The sequence below is a fragment of the Diadema antillarum genome, unplaced genomic scaffold, assembly GCF_040938485.1.
Source record: "Diadema antillarum isolate AM-2024a unplaced genomic scaffold, OU_Dant_1.0 scf00000002, whole genome shotgun sequence".
NCBI classification, from domain to species: Eukaryota; Metazoa; Echinodermata; class Echinoidea; order Diadematoida; family Diadematidae; genus Diadema; species Diadema antillarum.
This window is the reverse complement of record NW_027270891.1, coordinates 572,862-589,441: the sequence shown is the minus strand read 5'-3', so window position 1 is coordinate 589,441 and position 16,580 is coordinate 572,862. Positions and strand designations below refer to the sequence as shown.

At 37.9% G+C, this 16,580-nt stretch overlaps 1 protein-coding gene across 1 annotated transcript; it reads right to left on the bottom strand.

The window, feature by feature from the left end:
- Nucleotides 1–1,956: 1,956 nt before the first annotated feature.
- LOC139730846 (uncharacterized) lies at nucleotides 1,957–13,194 on the bottom strand. Its single transcript, XM_071641755.1, has 3 exons — nucleotides 12,344–13,194; nucleotides 5,112–5,272; nucleotides 1,957–2,350 (listed from the first exon to the last, which is right to left on the bottom strand). The coding sequence occupies exons 1-3, from the start codon at nucleotides 12,636–12,638 to the stop codon at nucleotides 2,072–2,074; spliced, it is 735 nt and encodes a 244-aa protein (XP_071497856.1). The 5' UTR covers nucleotides 12,639–13,194; the 3' UTR covers nucleotides 1,957–2,071.
- Between the last annotated feature and the right edge of the window lie 3,386 nt (nucleotides 13,195–16,580).

Below are 16,580 nucleotides of genomic sequence, written 5' to 3'. Positions count from 1 at the left end.
TACACAAACATTATATCCAGTTCTAGCTGTCAAACAGCAATCAATGCACAGTGCATCTGGCGTATGTATATTTGAGTAATGGACTCATATGGGTTTATTGACACAGCCAAAAAAGGCAACGCACATAAAAAGAAATTTGCCTTGAGAGAATCCCACACTGTAACATCGTTTGCCAAATCAAAAAGGAAAAAAAGAAAGAGATGCGATATAACTTTGCTGTCAGAACGATTAATTGTTGTCGAGTTGATTTATTTACCGCTTGATGACGTTCAGTCTATATATAACTTTACATCATCACTGACTGATAACAACATGAACGGTGCATGACGTTCAACTATTAGCAGCTGCTGTACAAGCTATAACTCCAGTATGATAGGCACTTATTTCTTTGAAATGACATTCAACAGTTTGTAAATTTTTAAACACATGAAAATGATACGTCTTCAGGAACGATACATGAGTAGATACATTGATATACAGGAGATACATTGACATATCTTATTGAATTCATGCTACCATACACTATCTGTGATGAGTTTACTTTGGAAGTGAATTGCAGTCAAATTCTTCTGATAATCTCGGGAGAATAGTCTTTGACCGGCCCTCATCAGCACAGACAACTCTCTCTTTGGCCATACAATGTTTATCATACATGTCGCAACTTTCATTCGGTTGTATCACGGTAACATTTGACTAAATCAGATAAACATACATGTGATCTACGAGTATCTAAAAGACTCATTTCATTTCAAGCTAAGCTGAGAGAAAATTACGTAGGATAACTATACTCACGCTGGCTCACGTCTGAACATAGTATTGATATAGATAGGCCTATATTAGTTATTAGAAATTTGACACGTGTATAGTAATATAATACGATACAAGTGCTCTCCTTGGACGATGGTAGTTTGTATAGTTTAGAAAAGATGAGTATACCGCCTTTAAAGATAAGAATCATAAAAGGAGCCACTCTATGCACCCCACCCACTCTAAGCAACAATTACCCTCCAATGGCAGACCATTGGCTGGTGGCTGATGGGCAGTGGCTAATGTATTCGTGGCACATGAAGAGATACAATATATAATTATGTGTGTGGTAAACCCATGCTACAAAAGAGTTACCACTTTGTGATTTAAAAAAAAAAGAAACGTTCTGAATTAGCTTCAGACGTAATGACACACTTTGTATATCACTCCCGAGTCCATAAACTCCAAATAATTTATCAGAGTTAGACATAATACAGTCAAACCTGCCCTATAATAGCGGCCATCTGTCTATACCAGCCAATTGTCTGTAACAGCCACTCTTTTCGTTTCATTTTGGTTAGGCCGCGCTATGGACGGATTTCACTGTAATTACATTTTACATGAACTGGACTCCTGTAAGCTGGTATTCTTTTCTTTTAATTCTGCAAACACGGAAAACATGATACCATGCTGTACAAATCCAGTGAAGAGCTTTACCAATGTATAACAATCTGCGGTATACAATTTGATGAGTTTCCACTGATTTCTATGAAAAAAACAAAAAACAAAACGCAAAGATATTGAGTTGCTCTGAGCAATGAATTGTTGACCATGGATAATATCTTGGTCAGCTGGTAAGTCCACGATTTACAGAAACATACGTTTAATTACCATGATACACGCAACGCTATATATATCAGTGACTTTGAAGTAGAAAATAATTATACTACAATATTGAATAAGTAAATACTGTATAAATATTGTACTTTGCTTTTTCTTATTCGTAAGTCCATGTATCTGCAGGACGTGGATGAAATATGATACACGAATCGTGTGGTCAAATAACTCTGATCAGATAATGCTGGAGTTCAGCTGAGAGATGATTTACTTTGGGAGGTGTTATAAATCGAAGGCCACATCTGAATTGGAAGACAAGGGTGAGCTCTATAACCTTCTGCAAGATTTCCCAGCTCTGTAGAAGCACCTCAAACTGTTCATATAACGTAGAAAGCGTCTGGATGATTACAAAAACTCCAAACTTTAATTAAAAGAAAAGTGAACACCGAAAGACCTGGCATTAAGGATATGGATGTTAATGACTGGGTCATATTTTTGACAACATCATCTCGTCGGAGTTGTTGTTGTTGTTGCCTCCCATGAACGAGCGAGTGGCACAGACAGCTAGGAGAATCAGGCAGAACATAAAGATCATTAGGAATCCAAAGCTGACCGGTGGGATGCCCAGGTAGTCGGTCTCCTCACCAGCCGCCCGCTTGGCTTGGGCGGACCTTATGGTGTCGAGCAGTAGACACGCGGTGACTACCATGACAGTACCAAGGGGCATGAGAACCACGATGATACACATGTTGGCTTGCTGGACGACCTGTTTGGCGAGAAAGAGTTCAAGTTCAAGTTCAAGTTGATTTATTTCACTTCCAACAAACATATAATAAGAAATACAAAGAAACGCTCATATACACAGACGTCATGAAATCAGTACCACAATGCGATGAACAGAATAACATTGTAAAAGAGATACAGGTAAATTATCAACAGAGATACAAATAACTGTTACGTCACTGCGGTAAATGCATAAACACTATTGCTGGAAATGGAGGGGACTGCTAAAAAGCAGAGCTTGTAGAATGCAGTCCCCTCATAGAGAAAAATATATAATTGCAAACAACAACAACGACAACAACAACAACAACAACAACAGCAACAAATTTCCCGAGTTCGTCGACGACAGGGTAAGAGTTAGTCATACTGATAACTTTGTCTTAGATACACACAATACTTGATTGGTGACATATTACTTGGGTATGGGGTCGCAACCTAGTGTATAGTTTTTGAGGCAGGTTTAATTTTGTATCAATGAGGTTACAATCAATAGTAGATATCAGCTTGCTGGAAAGGTAGACCCATTCAGTGGGGAGATTCTTTTCGAGGCAAGATAGAATCTAAAACTCTCACCACCTCGCTGCACCACCATCTCTCAAGGACTTTGATGTTGTGTATACGATAACGCGTACTAAGTACGATGGTTGGTATCAAAACTCCACGAAACAGAATGTATTATTTACCTGATGGACAACTTCCTGAGAAGAAACATTTGGTATATAATCACATTATGCGTGTATGTGTGTGTCTGTGTGTTTATGAAACAAAAATTGTATGGATGGCGTAAAGACTTATATTCTGGTCTGCGAGTATTTTGCGGAAAGTTGTGATTTAGGGACAAGACCAAACAGAAAGGAGGTTTGAAAAACAAAGCAAAATGAGCTGCTGCAGGTTACTTGATCGAATACTAGGCAAGAAGTTTTTTTTTTAAATTAAAAAAGAATCATACTATAATCGATGTCGAAATTGAGCTGAAACAGGACTTTGACCCTGCTTTGAAAAAAAAAATCAATCATTCAACCTTAAACTTAATACATTCTCGACGTCAAACACTCTCTGTTTATGTATGAGAATACAGAAGAGCTACTGTTCTGGGTTTTATACTTGAACTTATATTAGTAATGTAGTTTACTCAAATCCGGTAGATCAATAAACACACTCCTCCTAGGGATATTTGGCCATACTATCATGACGACATCATTGCAAAGGTCAACAATGACGTGAAGTGTGTATGACTTTTGTCATTTTAGTGGCAAGGACTCTTTAAAGGTGAACCTCTCAATCCCGACGACAAAAAGTCTGCAATTTGAGTTATTATTTTACAGGACAACATGTAAATTTAAAAGTGATTATTTTACAAATGATACAGGCCTATTCATCACACAAGATTTTCATTCAGTGTGGTTAAATAAGATATTGCAATTGACAGATAAATCAATAAATTTTCGATGATCATTTTCAATATCAGATGTATTATTTTGGAGTTTCAAGATTTTTCTTACACATTCATGATTAAGAGAGTTTGAGAGAATGACTTGAAAGTCAAAATGACAAAGAAAACAACTGAGATAGAAACAGTAAATCAGTGGACCATTAATGACACAGACAGATAATGATTTGAATCGCATGACATCCTACGGCCACCATAAGGTAGCCACTTTGGTCACGTGATTGTCAGGCCGTTTGCGCATGCACATTTTTTTTTTTTTTTGTCTTTAAAGGAAACCAAAACCCAACGAGAAATGTGGATTTAGTGAAAGCAGCAACATTAGTAGAATACATCAGTGAAAGTTTAAGGAAAATCGGACAATTGATGCAAAAGTTAGGATTTTTTAAAGTTTTTGTTAGAGCCGCAGGGTGAGGAGACTACTTGAGTTTATGACATCATGTGCGGACAACAATTATAAAGAAAATACAAAGAAAATTTAACATGAGTTCGTTTTTCTAGCATACTAGTGTAATGAAAGAGCACTTGACTAACCGCTTTCAGAAAGCAGGGGGAATAATTACTACCTTTAACATATGTCAGTATCAAGTTTATGGAATATGTAAATTTCATAAAAAGTGATTTGTGTGTGTGTGTGTGTGTGTGTGTGTGTGTGTGTGTGTGTGGAATTCTCTTTACTTGTATATTTTCTTTATATCGTTGTCTACACATGACTTCATGAACTCTAGTAGTCTCGTCATCCAGTGGTTCCAATACCAAAACATTAAAAATGTATAATTTTTGCATCGATTGTCCGATTTTCCTCAAACTTTCACTGATGTGTTCTACTAATGTTGCTGCTTTCACTCAATCTATATTTCTCTTTGGGTTTTGGTTTCCTTATGTTTAGAGATGGGTTCTAAGAAAAGAATAGCAAAGATTTTCTCGTTTTCCTAGATATCTTAAAACACATAGTTGATGTGACTGCAACAGATTCAGAAAGGAAACGTTGGCAACGTTCTTTATTTGTAAAGTGTTCTAATATCTATTGAGCTTTTGTCCCAAGGGAAACAATTTTCGTAATCGCAAAATGCAGTGGTGTCATTAAGTTCTCGCAACTTTTCTTCGTGCTAAGCCTTCTCAGGGCTGATCCTTGGAAATGCTATAGTCATATAATGCATTATTGTTGTCAATACAAATGAACGATTTAATGTCAGCTCTTTCTGGCTGTGCTTCGCGTTGAATTCTAGCAGAAATGGCGGTCATCTTCGCGAAGTCATTTTTATTTCGCGCTAAAGTAAAACGTAAAGTGACTTACCGACTCGGCCCTTTGTTGCTTCTCCTTCTGGTCGCTGTAGGCCGAATTGCATTCTCGACATCGAACTTTGCCACTCTCCTTCAACCACGTCTTTAGGCACGATTCGTGGACGTGGAGCTTGGACCGCGGACACTCACAGGGCGATATCATCTCCGTGGTTCCTGGAATCAAAATATCAAAGAGACAGGTTTATCCACTTTTTGTCTCATCAAGACTTAACGTGGTTACCTGCGATAAAACAGTCACAGTGGGAGCACCGCGGTAGAGAGACACTGCGGTATAATGGTTAAGGCTCTGGATTCCTGCACAGAAGATTGTGAGTTCGATTTCTGACCAGTGCATCTAAATACCCTTTTATTCTAATTGGACAATGTCTAAAGGACCCATCTCACTGGCGGAGAAGTCGCCGCAACTGTTGCGACTGATCAGTTGCGACGACTTTTTCGATTCGGAAGACCAAAAAGCGGTTTTTGGTCTCACCGACAAAGCGACTGCAGACAAGGTGACGACTTAAATTGCCTGGAAGTCGCAGAGATTTTTCCGAGACGACTGCCTAGTTGCGGAGACGAATATATCTGCGACATCTTAACATCATCGCCCATATAGGCCACCATGGGTCTCCGCAAGGTTGCGGAGACGTCACGGACAAAATCAGTCTCCACGACGTGGCCGCAACCGACGGAGACCGTCACGTCGCGGAGACGTCTCCGAGCTGGAGACTGGACAAAGTCTCCTGAAACAGCTGACCATGTTCGATTCTCCTGCGACTATCTGGAAACCCAGCGCTAGTTTCCAGGAGACGTCGGCGAGACGCGTCGCCGAGACCTGAGTCGCCATCCACAGGTCGCCATCTGTACAGTTAGTCTCCTGCAGGCCCATGACATATCCACTTTACAAATCATGTCCCTCCAGACCCATAGTACTTAAGGACCTATGCAATGCAAATTCATGCTTACTTGTGTTGGTTTATGATACCCTCAACATCACTATTGTGTGGCCAAATGAATACCTAAATACCTGTCATACAATTTATACTAATTTCCTATTTTCTCCATGCAGATCTGTTGGATACGCCCATATGCAGATGACCTTCCGAAGCAAGAGTTTGTCAATTACATCACCTGTCAATTACTTCTAAAATACTAATTAACAAAAGACATTGGAGGAAAACATGCAGATAAATGCTCAGTCTATGCAAAGGTAAATTCTAATGTCATTTGTTGATCATACTTAGTATTTAGCCGTGATTGACAGACAATGACATTGACAGAATCTCAGTTTGGAAGGTTTCTTTGGGCTTAAGCTGATCTGAGGAAACATAGAAAGCTATCATATTAGTTAAATTAGATATTGTGGGCACGTAAATAATGATCAAGGTAATATAAATCGTCATTGATATAATTTAACACGCATTGGTTCTTTTTAATGATATGTCTGACTACAGTCCTGTGCATGGAGTAATTTTAGTGCCAATACAATTTCGTGTCGTATTGTTTACTGTATTTGATATCCACTTTTCACATGTTACATCCATGAATTGGACCGGTATTACATCTGATTATATCATAGTAATAAGCGAATAAAATCATAATGAGAATGATGATGATAATCACATACATATAATTATTGCTCTGATCTTAGAACCCATAACACTATATTGCTGTACCACATTTTGTGAGCTGTTTGTTCATACAAGAAAATGGAATCAAGAATTATAACAAACCAGAAATAAACGTGTGGTATGTGATTGATGATAAAGAGTCCTGAAGGAGAAAAAATCTACAATGATTTCGATTTTTTATGATGGAAATCATCACTTCCATTTTAAGAGAAATGGAACTCTTCTAAGGAAGTAGGGGGTCACTCCCATCACGCTTCAAACTAGTAACACAACACAGAGCTTTGGAGTAGCGTTTGCTGTGGTCGCGCATTGCATGGTGTGTGCTCGTACTATACCTGTCAAATCCTGTGAATTGGATAAGGTAGTATAAATTGATATGTCGTCGGCTTTTACATTGTTAAGTTAGAAACAGACTTTGCATGACGTGTGAGATTGAATTTCCTTATCCACTTGTAGAACGAATAGTATCGGTGAATATTTCTCAGTTTATCAATAAGCACTCCTGATAAAAATGTTGTTTAAGTAGTAATTGGGGTTTTTACTGCAGTTGACGGTGTGTCACAAATAGACAAAGATGACTAAGACCAGGGAGAATATCTCCCTGCCATAAGACCAATATGGGCATTTTGTTAAGCTTTTGGGCGTGTTGGTAACAAGAATTGATTGACTGTTGCCATTCCCCTTTTATTTATTTATTTATTTATTTATTTATCTATCTATCTATCTATCTATCTATTAATCAATTTATTTATTTATTTATTTATTCATTTATTTATTTGTATATTTTATTTATGTATGTATTCATTTATTTATTCATTTATTTATTATCCATTTATTCATTTATTTTTGAGCCTTGTGAATGGCTGTGCGACATAAATGACGTAACCTAGCGATATACATTTTGTACTTCACTAAGCGTAAGGAAAATGCACACTTATTTATAGATATCAATAAAAATATAAGATAAAAAGGAAACAGGAACGTTAAAGGAGAGTGGAAGGAAATTCGTATAAGATGAAGTAGAAAATGGAGAAGCCTAAAGTAAAGGAGAAAGGAGGAAAACTCGAAAGAAAGTAAAACGAATTTGGAGGGAGTGGAGATGAGTAAAGGAACCAAACCTACAAGTAGAACCACAAGAGGACACTGCTTCAAGATCCAAAGAGAACATTGCAGATTGGATGTTCGAAGCAAGTCTTTCAGCAAACGTATAATACAGGACTGGAACAGCTTGCCGGAACATATAGTGGTCTTGTCAACAACTGAAAATTTTTAAAGATATATTGACAAATATTGGTGGGAGCATCATTTTGATCTCCCATGACTCCACTCCTGCGCATGTCGTACTCTGTCGTACTCAGTTAAGTACAGGCCAAACAAGAAGCAGTGATCGGGAATTACAGGCCAACGCCTTCTTCCTGTACCAGATGATGATGATGATGATGATGAAAACGGAAAACATGAGGGCAGATAGACCAATCTGTATCCGCTCGACACTCAAATTATCTTGCTGGTGATATTGGCCATTACCTGTAACTTTGAACACAACCTCGACTTTCAATCTCTATCCTTGATAGGATAGCACGGGGTTTGATATTTCGCGGATTGGTAATTGGACTCCGAAAACACTTTGCGCTGGATACCCACCAGCATACTTTGGAGTGTAAGTGGGTAGAATAACACCACACCAAGTAATCAATACAAGCCTTTTTGAGTAGGGTGACGCATCCTTAACACCTAGTGAAGTGATCTAAATAAGCTACATTAAATTTCTCCACTTTTTCCATCACGATCCACTGGTGCTACCAGTTTCTTCTACATACATACCATCGCCACAGTGAAAAAGTATGATGACGATGACGTCTAGAGTTACATTGGCATGATGATGAAATATACAAAAATCATCAATGATCACTAAACATTAATCACAGTGGCACAGTGAATTCTTTCACTTCTCCCTGCGCTTACAAATGCTAGATTATACCATACACCTGGAGCTGTTACTGGATACAATCGCCACCACCATCACCACCACTACTAATACTACATTACAGCTAATAATGAAAATGATACAAATAATAATGATATCAATAATTAAAACGATAATGATAACAGGAACAATAATACCAAATAATAATAATAATAATAATAATAATAATAACAATAACAATAATACTAATGATGATGATATGAAGGGCTTATGCATGTTTTGATACGAACTGAAATAAAGTGGAACAGAAAATTGTGGAGAGGACAAAGAAGGGGGGGACATGGATAAAGGAAAAAAATTTGCATTGAATTTATAAATTGATAACGATGAATCAGATTTAGCGTTGCAGTTGGCTTTTTTAAAGCTGCATATAGTGATCATTTTGTTATCATGATTATCTGCGTTGTATGTGAATTACAAAGAAGCCTTGTCTTTCCCTATAAAAAGGTGTTATTTTGAAACAGTTTGATAGAGAATTTCAGATTTACTTTGGAGTGTTTAGCCAGATAAAGCATCCGCAAAGCACTTTTCAAAACATTGTCATTTTACCTATCTCTCTTCTTTTATTCTGAATAGCAATCAGGGTTTCTTTCGATTGTTGTTCACAGCCTTTCCATGGTGGCGGGTCAAGACGAACTGGTTTAACAAATTCATAGCTACATAATGGAGTCTTTCACCTCTTTTCATTTTCGTTATAGCACCCTAACACCTAAGCATCAGTTCCTTCATGATTGCTGTACATCCCCTACGCACTACAAAAAGTCCGGTGTTAAATAGTGAACACCGAGCTGGTGTGAAATTTTCGGTGCTCATTTATGGTGTTAAATTAACACCTCCGGGTGTCATTTCCAAATTTTAAAATGTTTTTTGAAGAGTTTCTTAGTAACTGCACTTCTTGTTGATTTTTAATTTAAACAAGATGATCAAGAATTTTACATTGAAATACTAGATTTTTGAAAAAATGTGAAAATAAATTCACACCAAAGTAACACCAGCTGGTGTGGTCTCTTATTGAAGCTGGACGGGTGTTAAACCATTGATATTAACACCAACAAATATCAAATCAACACCATGTGATGTCATCTTTTAATTAACACCAATACAGTGTCAAAATAACACCAAGTACAGTGTCAAATTAACACCACGAAGTGTCAGGTGAACACTTTTCAACACCATCACAGTGCATTTTTAACACCTGTGGGTGTGGTCCTCTATTGAAGCTTGATCGGTGTTAGATTTAACACCCGTGGTGTTAAATCTAACACCGATGTTTTTGCAGTGCGTATTTCCAGCTTCTCAGGTATCACTCATAACTAAGATCCGAGTTGAAACTGCTTGGTCTTTCATCGGTGTGCAACAACACTATGTGAGCATGAAGACATTATAAGAAAACCATCAAGAAAAGAGATTTTAGAATGGCTCAGTGCAGGTTTCATATTTTGCATATTCAACTTCGGCCTTGGATGATTATCGCATACCGTGCCTTATTCTACAACTATGATAACTGTGTTTTCTTCAAAACATTCAGTATTATGGGCTTATAAAAATTATTTCGCATGCTAAACAGACATGAAAAATAAGTTCTCTGAGGTTACACTACGAAAAAAAAAATTGGGGTTGCCTTGAAGCGTCCATGATAAGTACTTTGCTGAAGGAGTTTCTTTGGTGCCTTTATGGTCGGAGGCAAAGATTCGGCATAATCAACTGCTACTATATTTCACCAGACAGAGCTCGGGGTCTGCGCTAATTGTGAGCGACGCGCTAGGGAGCTTATCCCCAGAGGGAGGTTCACTATTTCAACAATGTTTGAGTTGTGATATACTAAGTAATGACCATGCAGTCATGGCAAAACAATGCGCTCACAACAACAGCAACATTCGCTATTAATATTATTTTGTTTAGGTGTAATGCATAAAAAGTAATTATGTACAAGTTACTTTATTTACTTTAGAACCCATATCAAGAAAATCTGCTTTGCTTTGTCACTGGCATAAGTTTCTTTATCATTATAATTTTATCTTCTTTTCTATACCAAGTGACACTACGATTTAAACAGAAACACAAACAGGTGAATTCATTCAGTCATCCTTTGAGGTATATTCTTGGCTCTCTCGTGCTCTTTTATAATGCTGTCAAGATTACTGTATTCTATATATCGCTTTGGCTTTCTTTCTTCGGTGATTTCTTCCTTTAACCTGTCCTCGTTTGACTATTAACATTGAAAAGTCCATGTAGATTTGGCACTCTCTGCTTGTTATGATATTGATATTTTATGTATCTACTTATTGGACTGTGAAAGAATAGATATCAAATATTACGATTTGATTTCACAACAGTATATGGCATACTACTCAAATTTTATGTAGGGTATACTCTTACTCCCTTAAGATGCGGGTATATATTTAGGCGTGCTTTAGAGCACAAAATAGTCATAGGGTTACACGTTCCTATCAACAGGTGGACGAAAAAAACCCTACGTTGTTCTTGTTTCGGCTGCGTAAAGGGTTACTAAATATTTTGTAAGGGTTTGGTTTGATTTCCTTCAGTAATTGACGTATACATACAATTGCGTTAATAACATTATATTTGCGTTAATAACATTATATTTTAGAGAGTCCGGACACCTGTTAAAAGTAATTTTCTATTAGTAAGCAGCGATTTGTTATTTCATTGCTATGCAAGGTCAGAAGGTATTGTACAGACATTAGTTCCTTCTGCGCTGGTGTGCCATATTTCAGTTCTCTGTTTGTGTCCATCACATTATCGTGTTTATGGTGCAATCCAGCGAGTTTACATGGTGCTCCTACTTGGGTTTCTCTTTTCCTTTTTCTTCCACTGTTTTTTTTTTTCTTTCGTCTTACCTCTTTACAGCAATTCACATTATATGACGTAATATAGTTTGTACCATTTGCTCTTTCTCTAATTCTTTTACCGATCGGTTTTTCTTCTCCATCTTTTTCCTCGTATCTTCCTGGTGTTCAGACGACTTTCTTCATTGTGTCAAGTCCAATCATTAACATTCCTCAGACAGGCCAAATAGCATGTCCATTGAATTCTTCCTGAAAGATCTTTCGACGTTTATTGATAATGATATCACTGCTTGACAGAACATGGAAAGTATATGTGCATATCGTATTATTACCCCCGATGAATGTCATTTTGCCAGTCAGATGCGATGGAAATAACTTGGCACAGGAATCATTGATTTACAATCATGAACAGTTACATGTTGCGATGTGTTCAGGATTCAGAATCAGGGGAATCTTTTACGGCTATCGGAAGAAAGTTCGGTAGTCTTGAGCATATGGCGCCTATCAAGCAATCAGGAGATCATGGGTTCGAATCCCACCTGATTTTATCACGGCTAGCTGTGTAGTGCTCAAAACACTGATTGTCGATGAAGGGCAATTTGTCAATCAATTATTGAAGTCAAAGCAACTCGGCGCAAGAGCCCAAAATTTGAATAAACTTCGGTATAATTTATTGGCCTATTTTTTATACGGTTTTTTCCCAAATCTAACACTTTTTTGAAATGTTGATAGAATGATAACACTGACATCTGTACCTGTTAAAGATATAACGCAAAATTGCAGGTGCACAAAGTGTGGTAAAGTTCTTTCTCACCTGTTTTATCCCATAGCTTGTGGCAATAGGAACACACGTCAGGGTAAGAATATTTCTCCGACATCTTAGAGAGCGTTTCACTTGGCGGCTTCTTCCTGAACTCATCATCCTCATCGTCATCCTGTAGCATGATTCTCGGTGTGCCGTTCATACCTTTCCCGGGATGGTGTTCACCCTGCTCCACATCGTCGTTGAGGCTGTCGTCGGGTTCGAAGGCGAAGTTGTCGGCAGGAAAGAACCTGTCGAATGCCGACGTTGTGGTCAGGAAACGCGGGTCTTGGACGTCACCATTCATATTTCTTTATCACAGTCAGATCTACTTGATCGCGAAGCGGGATAATAAAGTTTCCTTGCTTTGCTTTACTCGCTCAATTACGATAACAAACTATGTCAAACAGCAAAAGTGCGACTTCTTTTATTAACCACAAGTAATAATTCCGGTTGAACGAGGCAAGCTGCCTGACTCTTTAGACAATCTCGATGTGAAGCAAAACCCTGGTCTGATCTGAAGAATGCCTTAATAGTTTCCTTTTGCAGAAACGAAGTGCGCAAGTCCCACAGGAAATTAAGTGGTACCCGGCACCCTATGAGATTTTGCGTAGTGAGTCTGTCGCCTTCGCAAACCGTACTATACACTATACACGGAGGAAGGACCTGTAGATCAGCGGTGAAGCACAAATCACAGTACCATCATGCTAAATCCGACTCGATCCCATAGAAAAGTCTACACAGAATGGAATGGTAACACCGATGAAGTCATTCAATCGTGGAAGTAAATAGACGACATACACAAAAGAAAATCACAAAGGCGACGTCGACCTACACACGATACAAGCCGTCTCCTGCACCCCTGCAGGCTTCTCTCTTGGTTTTATTCATCCAATCAGAGACCATGTCACTACATTTTATTCTTGTTCCGTGTTTCCAATAACACACTCATGAAGTCATCTTGCAGACGACAAAGTACCATACAGATACAAACTCACCACAAACAAATTTTCAAGCACAAGTATTTCTCCTTTCGGTTCTAATAGCTGAAAATGTAGGTTATTCAAACTGCAGTCTTTCACAAAAGCAATAAACCCCGTCTTTTCCTGAGCACCAGTCATATATATACGATTTTGTACAAAGTGAAATGAAGATAATACGTGCTTCCTCAGGTTATCATTACATTTGCATTCAGTCCTCGCGGGCTATCAAACATTATCAAGCAGAAAGAGTCAATCTTTGATTTGACGATGAGAAGACCTCTGATTATTTAATATTTACGATACGTTTCCTGAATAATAAAAGCCAATTCTTAATCAGGTAATAGCCCGTGATTCTAGAGCTTTTCATTCTTTCTGTAATACTTAAAAACTATATAAAGAAGGTCATTAACTCATTCTCACGACACGCTTCTCTGAATGATAAGAGAATTAGTAAAATTCCCTCACTCGTGAGCTTTCCATTCTTTTCTTTTTTTGTACTGCAAAATAGTTTATATGGTCACAGTTCGACAATAAACGTCCCAGTTCTAAACTGCCACGCCACATTATACAGTCATGGATATGCGACAGAGCGTACAGAAAATAGTCGTGACAAGTTTTACTTTTTCTTCGTTCCCCCGGTTCCAACGCCACAGACGTCGGCAAACAAAATAATTGACCAACTATGTATGCATGAAAAGGAAGGTCTATGTAAAGTGATTTCGCCGAGGAGGGCGCTGTTCAGGCTGGTTGTCCTGGCGTGATTGTTAGTGTGTAGTTCAGGGCGGACGTCCACTTGGGCGCGGACAAGCCCCGGAAGGGTTGCGGAAGCAAATTTTGTTATTTCGGCATCCTGTCCGCGACAGACGCGGAATAACTTTGTGAATCGGCTTGTCCTGGGACATTCCTAGGACTGTCCGCGGACTGACTGACCCACGTGTGGGCAAGATAAAAAGATAAGTAACAAAACTGCAACAAAGTCCATGCTGTATTCACCAACGATTTATTTCTTCACTAGAAATAATCCGTTGGTGAATACAGCATGAGCTTTGTTGCAGTTTTGTTACTTATATATATATATATATATATATATATATATATATATATATATATATATATATATATATATATATATATATATATGTATATATATATATATATGTATATATATATATATATATATATATATATATATATATATACATATATATTCTTTATTCCCTTTTTTAGACCTGTGCTTTATCCATCGTGAAGTATATACATGTTTTGTCTGATACTTCTGTAGAGCATGCCAAAATGATCCTAATCATTAAATTTGTTTTTCTTTCTCTCATTTTTACCCTTGTGCATCTCTAACCCTCTCTTAGTTTGATCACTTTTGAACATTTTCAAGTCTGAGATTTTTTTTTTCATGCTTAGAGCTTGCTAGCCTATTGTCAATGAAGTGTAAAAATGGGGAAATATTTTTAACCTTCTTTGATTTACTTTTTGGGGGGTTCAGCTGGGCTGTCAAATTGGACAATCGAGTTTATTTGCAACTAAAACAAAAAGAGAAGAAAAACAATTATTAGGTAATAAAGTAACAATTACAAAAATCATTCAGGTAAAGAATATTTCTGAAATGATTTGTGATGCTTAATGTGTACTTAAATATATTATACACTAAGCAAAAAACAAAACAAAAGAAAGACAGAAATTTAACACTTTTTCGAGTCCATGATTTATTGCTTTTCTCTCATTTCACTTGAATTTTGAAGTGACAGAAAATTCTTCATTTTCCCCCATCATCTTTAGCTTTCATTGTTATTTTGGGCTTCAAAGATATTACATTGTAATGAGAACACAGGTATATCTTTGCAATTGAATTCATGCTTTTTAGTGTGATGAATTTGTCTTTTGTTCTAATAATTATGTTGTATCATTAGAAAGCATTTACGTATGAATAACAACTTGTTCATGTTTATGTAATCCTGAGGATGTCCCGCTTGTCCGTAACCCTTCCCCTTTTTTAGCCAAAAATTCTATGCTTTTTTTTTCTGAGTGTACTTCCACCTACTTTTGTGATTTTTCAGCTGGGCTGTCACATGGGACAACCTAGTTTGTTTGCAAATAAAATACGAAAACAACATAAAGGAAAATGTACAATAGTAAGTACAGTGTAATAGGAACCAGGAAAGTCACTCAGATGAAAAATAATTTCTGAAAAGATCAAATCAAAACAAACTTACTAGGAAGTTAGGGGGCTGATTTCACTTCTTTCTGGTTGCTTTTGGCACAGTCTCTACTACCTTCTTCTTTGCCTTCTAGGACCGGAAATTCCTTAGAATTGTTCTTCATCACTAGACGAAAGGTGTGCCTGTGATAGGGATATTTGCATGGGGGCCTCGCCCCCCTTCTTGCTCATTTTGCGTTTCATTGGCATGACGCTCGCGGAAAGTGTCGACATTTTCGTGTCTTGATCACAAAATTTCCTCATCGGTTCCGGACACTTGCATATATAGATCCGCATTGGCTCCGCACTGTCCTAAAACATTCCTGGTGTCTTCCGCTTTCATTCGGGAAGCTTCCCCACACTGCGGGATTCTTTCCGGAGCGTGTGCGGAAGGAGCGGAAGGGTTCCGGACAAGCGGGACATCCTCAGGACATCGTCAGGACAAGTCGCCGAAGGTGTCAGGAAGTTCATTTCCGCGTCCAAATTTTGGTCTCGATCAAAATTTGGACGCGGAAATTTTTCTCTCTCCCGAAGGTGCGGAAACGCCCGGACTTGTTTAGGACAGTGAGCGGACATGTTCAGGAACGTGCGGACAGGTTCCCGAAGGAGTGCGGAATACCAAATTTGCATTCCGGGGCTTGTCCGCGTCTTGTCCGCGCCCTATAGTGGACGCCTGGTCTTACAACCATAGCGATGGAAAAAGGCTTGTCCCTTCTGTAGTGAGACTTTTATTTAATTTGAGAACCAAAATATAAATTTTTATGAATTTTGTTTTATATACCTAACTATTCTTTTTAAAATAGAGATGTTTGTTAACGTTTTCCTTGTACGTTGTTAACTGTCTAAGCAGAGTAAGAGTAAATCAAAGCAGAGTATAAAAGCAAGATTTTTGTTTATACTATTACCTGAGGACTACCGCTAACAAATGGCAGTAAAATTTGTTTTCAAATTATCAGTTTTATCAATTACTGTGAATTTGAAAAAAGTATGAAAATTCCACTTTGCCCCAGGCCATCGGGGCAAAGTGGAATATACACGCAAAGCATGCAGCGTGCGT

Coding starts and splice junctions, on each gene's coding strand:
- LOC139730846 (XM_071641755.1), bottom strand. CDS start 12,638: ATGAATGGTGACGTCCAAGACCCGCGTTTCCTGACCACAACGTCGGCA. Junction 5,273..12,343: donor CAAGCTATGGGATAAAACAG/GTGAGAAAGAAC, acceptor TTTTGATTCCAG/GAACCACGGAGATGATATCG. Junction 2,351..5,111: donor AGCAACAAAGGGCCGAGTCG/GTAAGTCACTTT, acceptor CTCGCCAAACAG/GTCGTCCAGCAAGCCAACAT.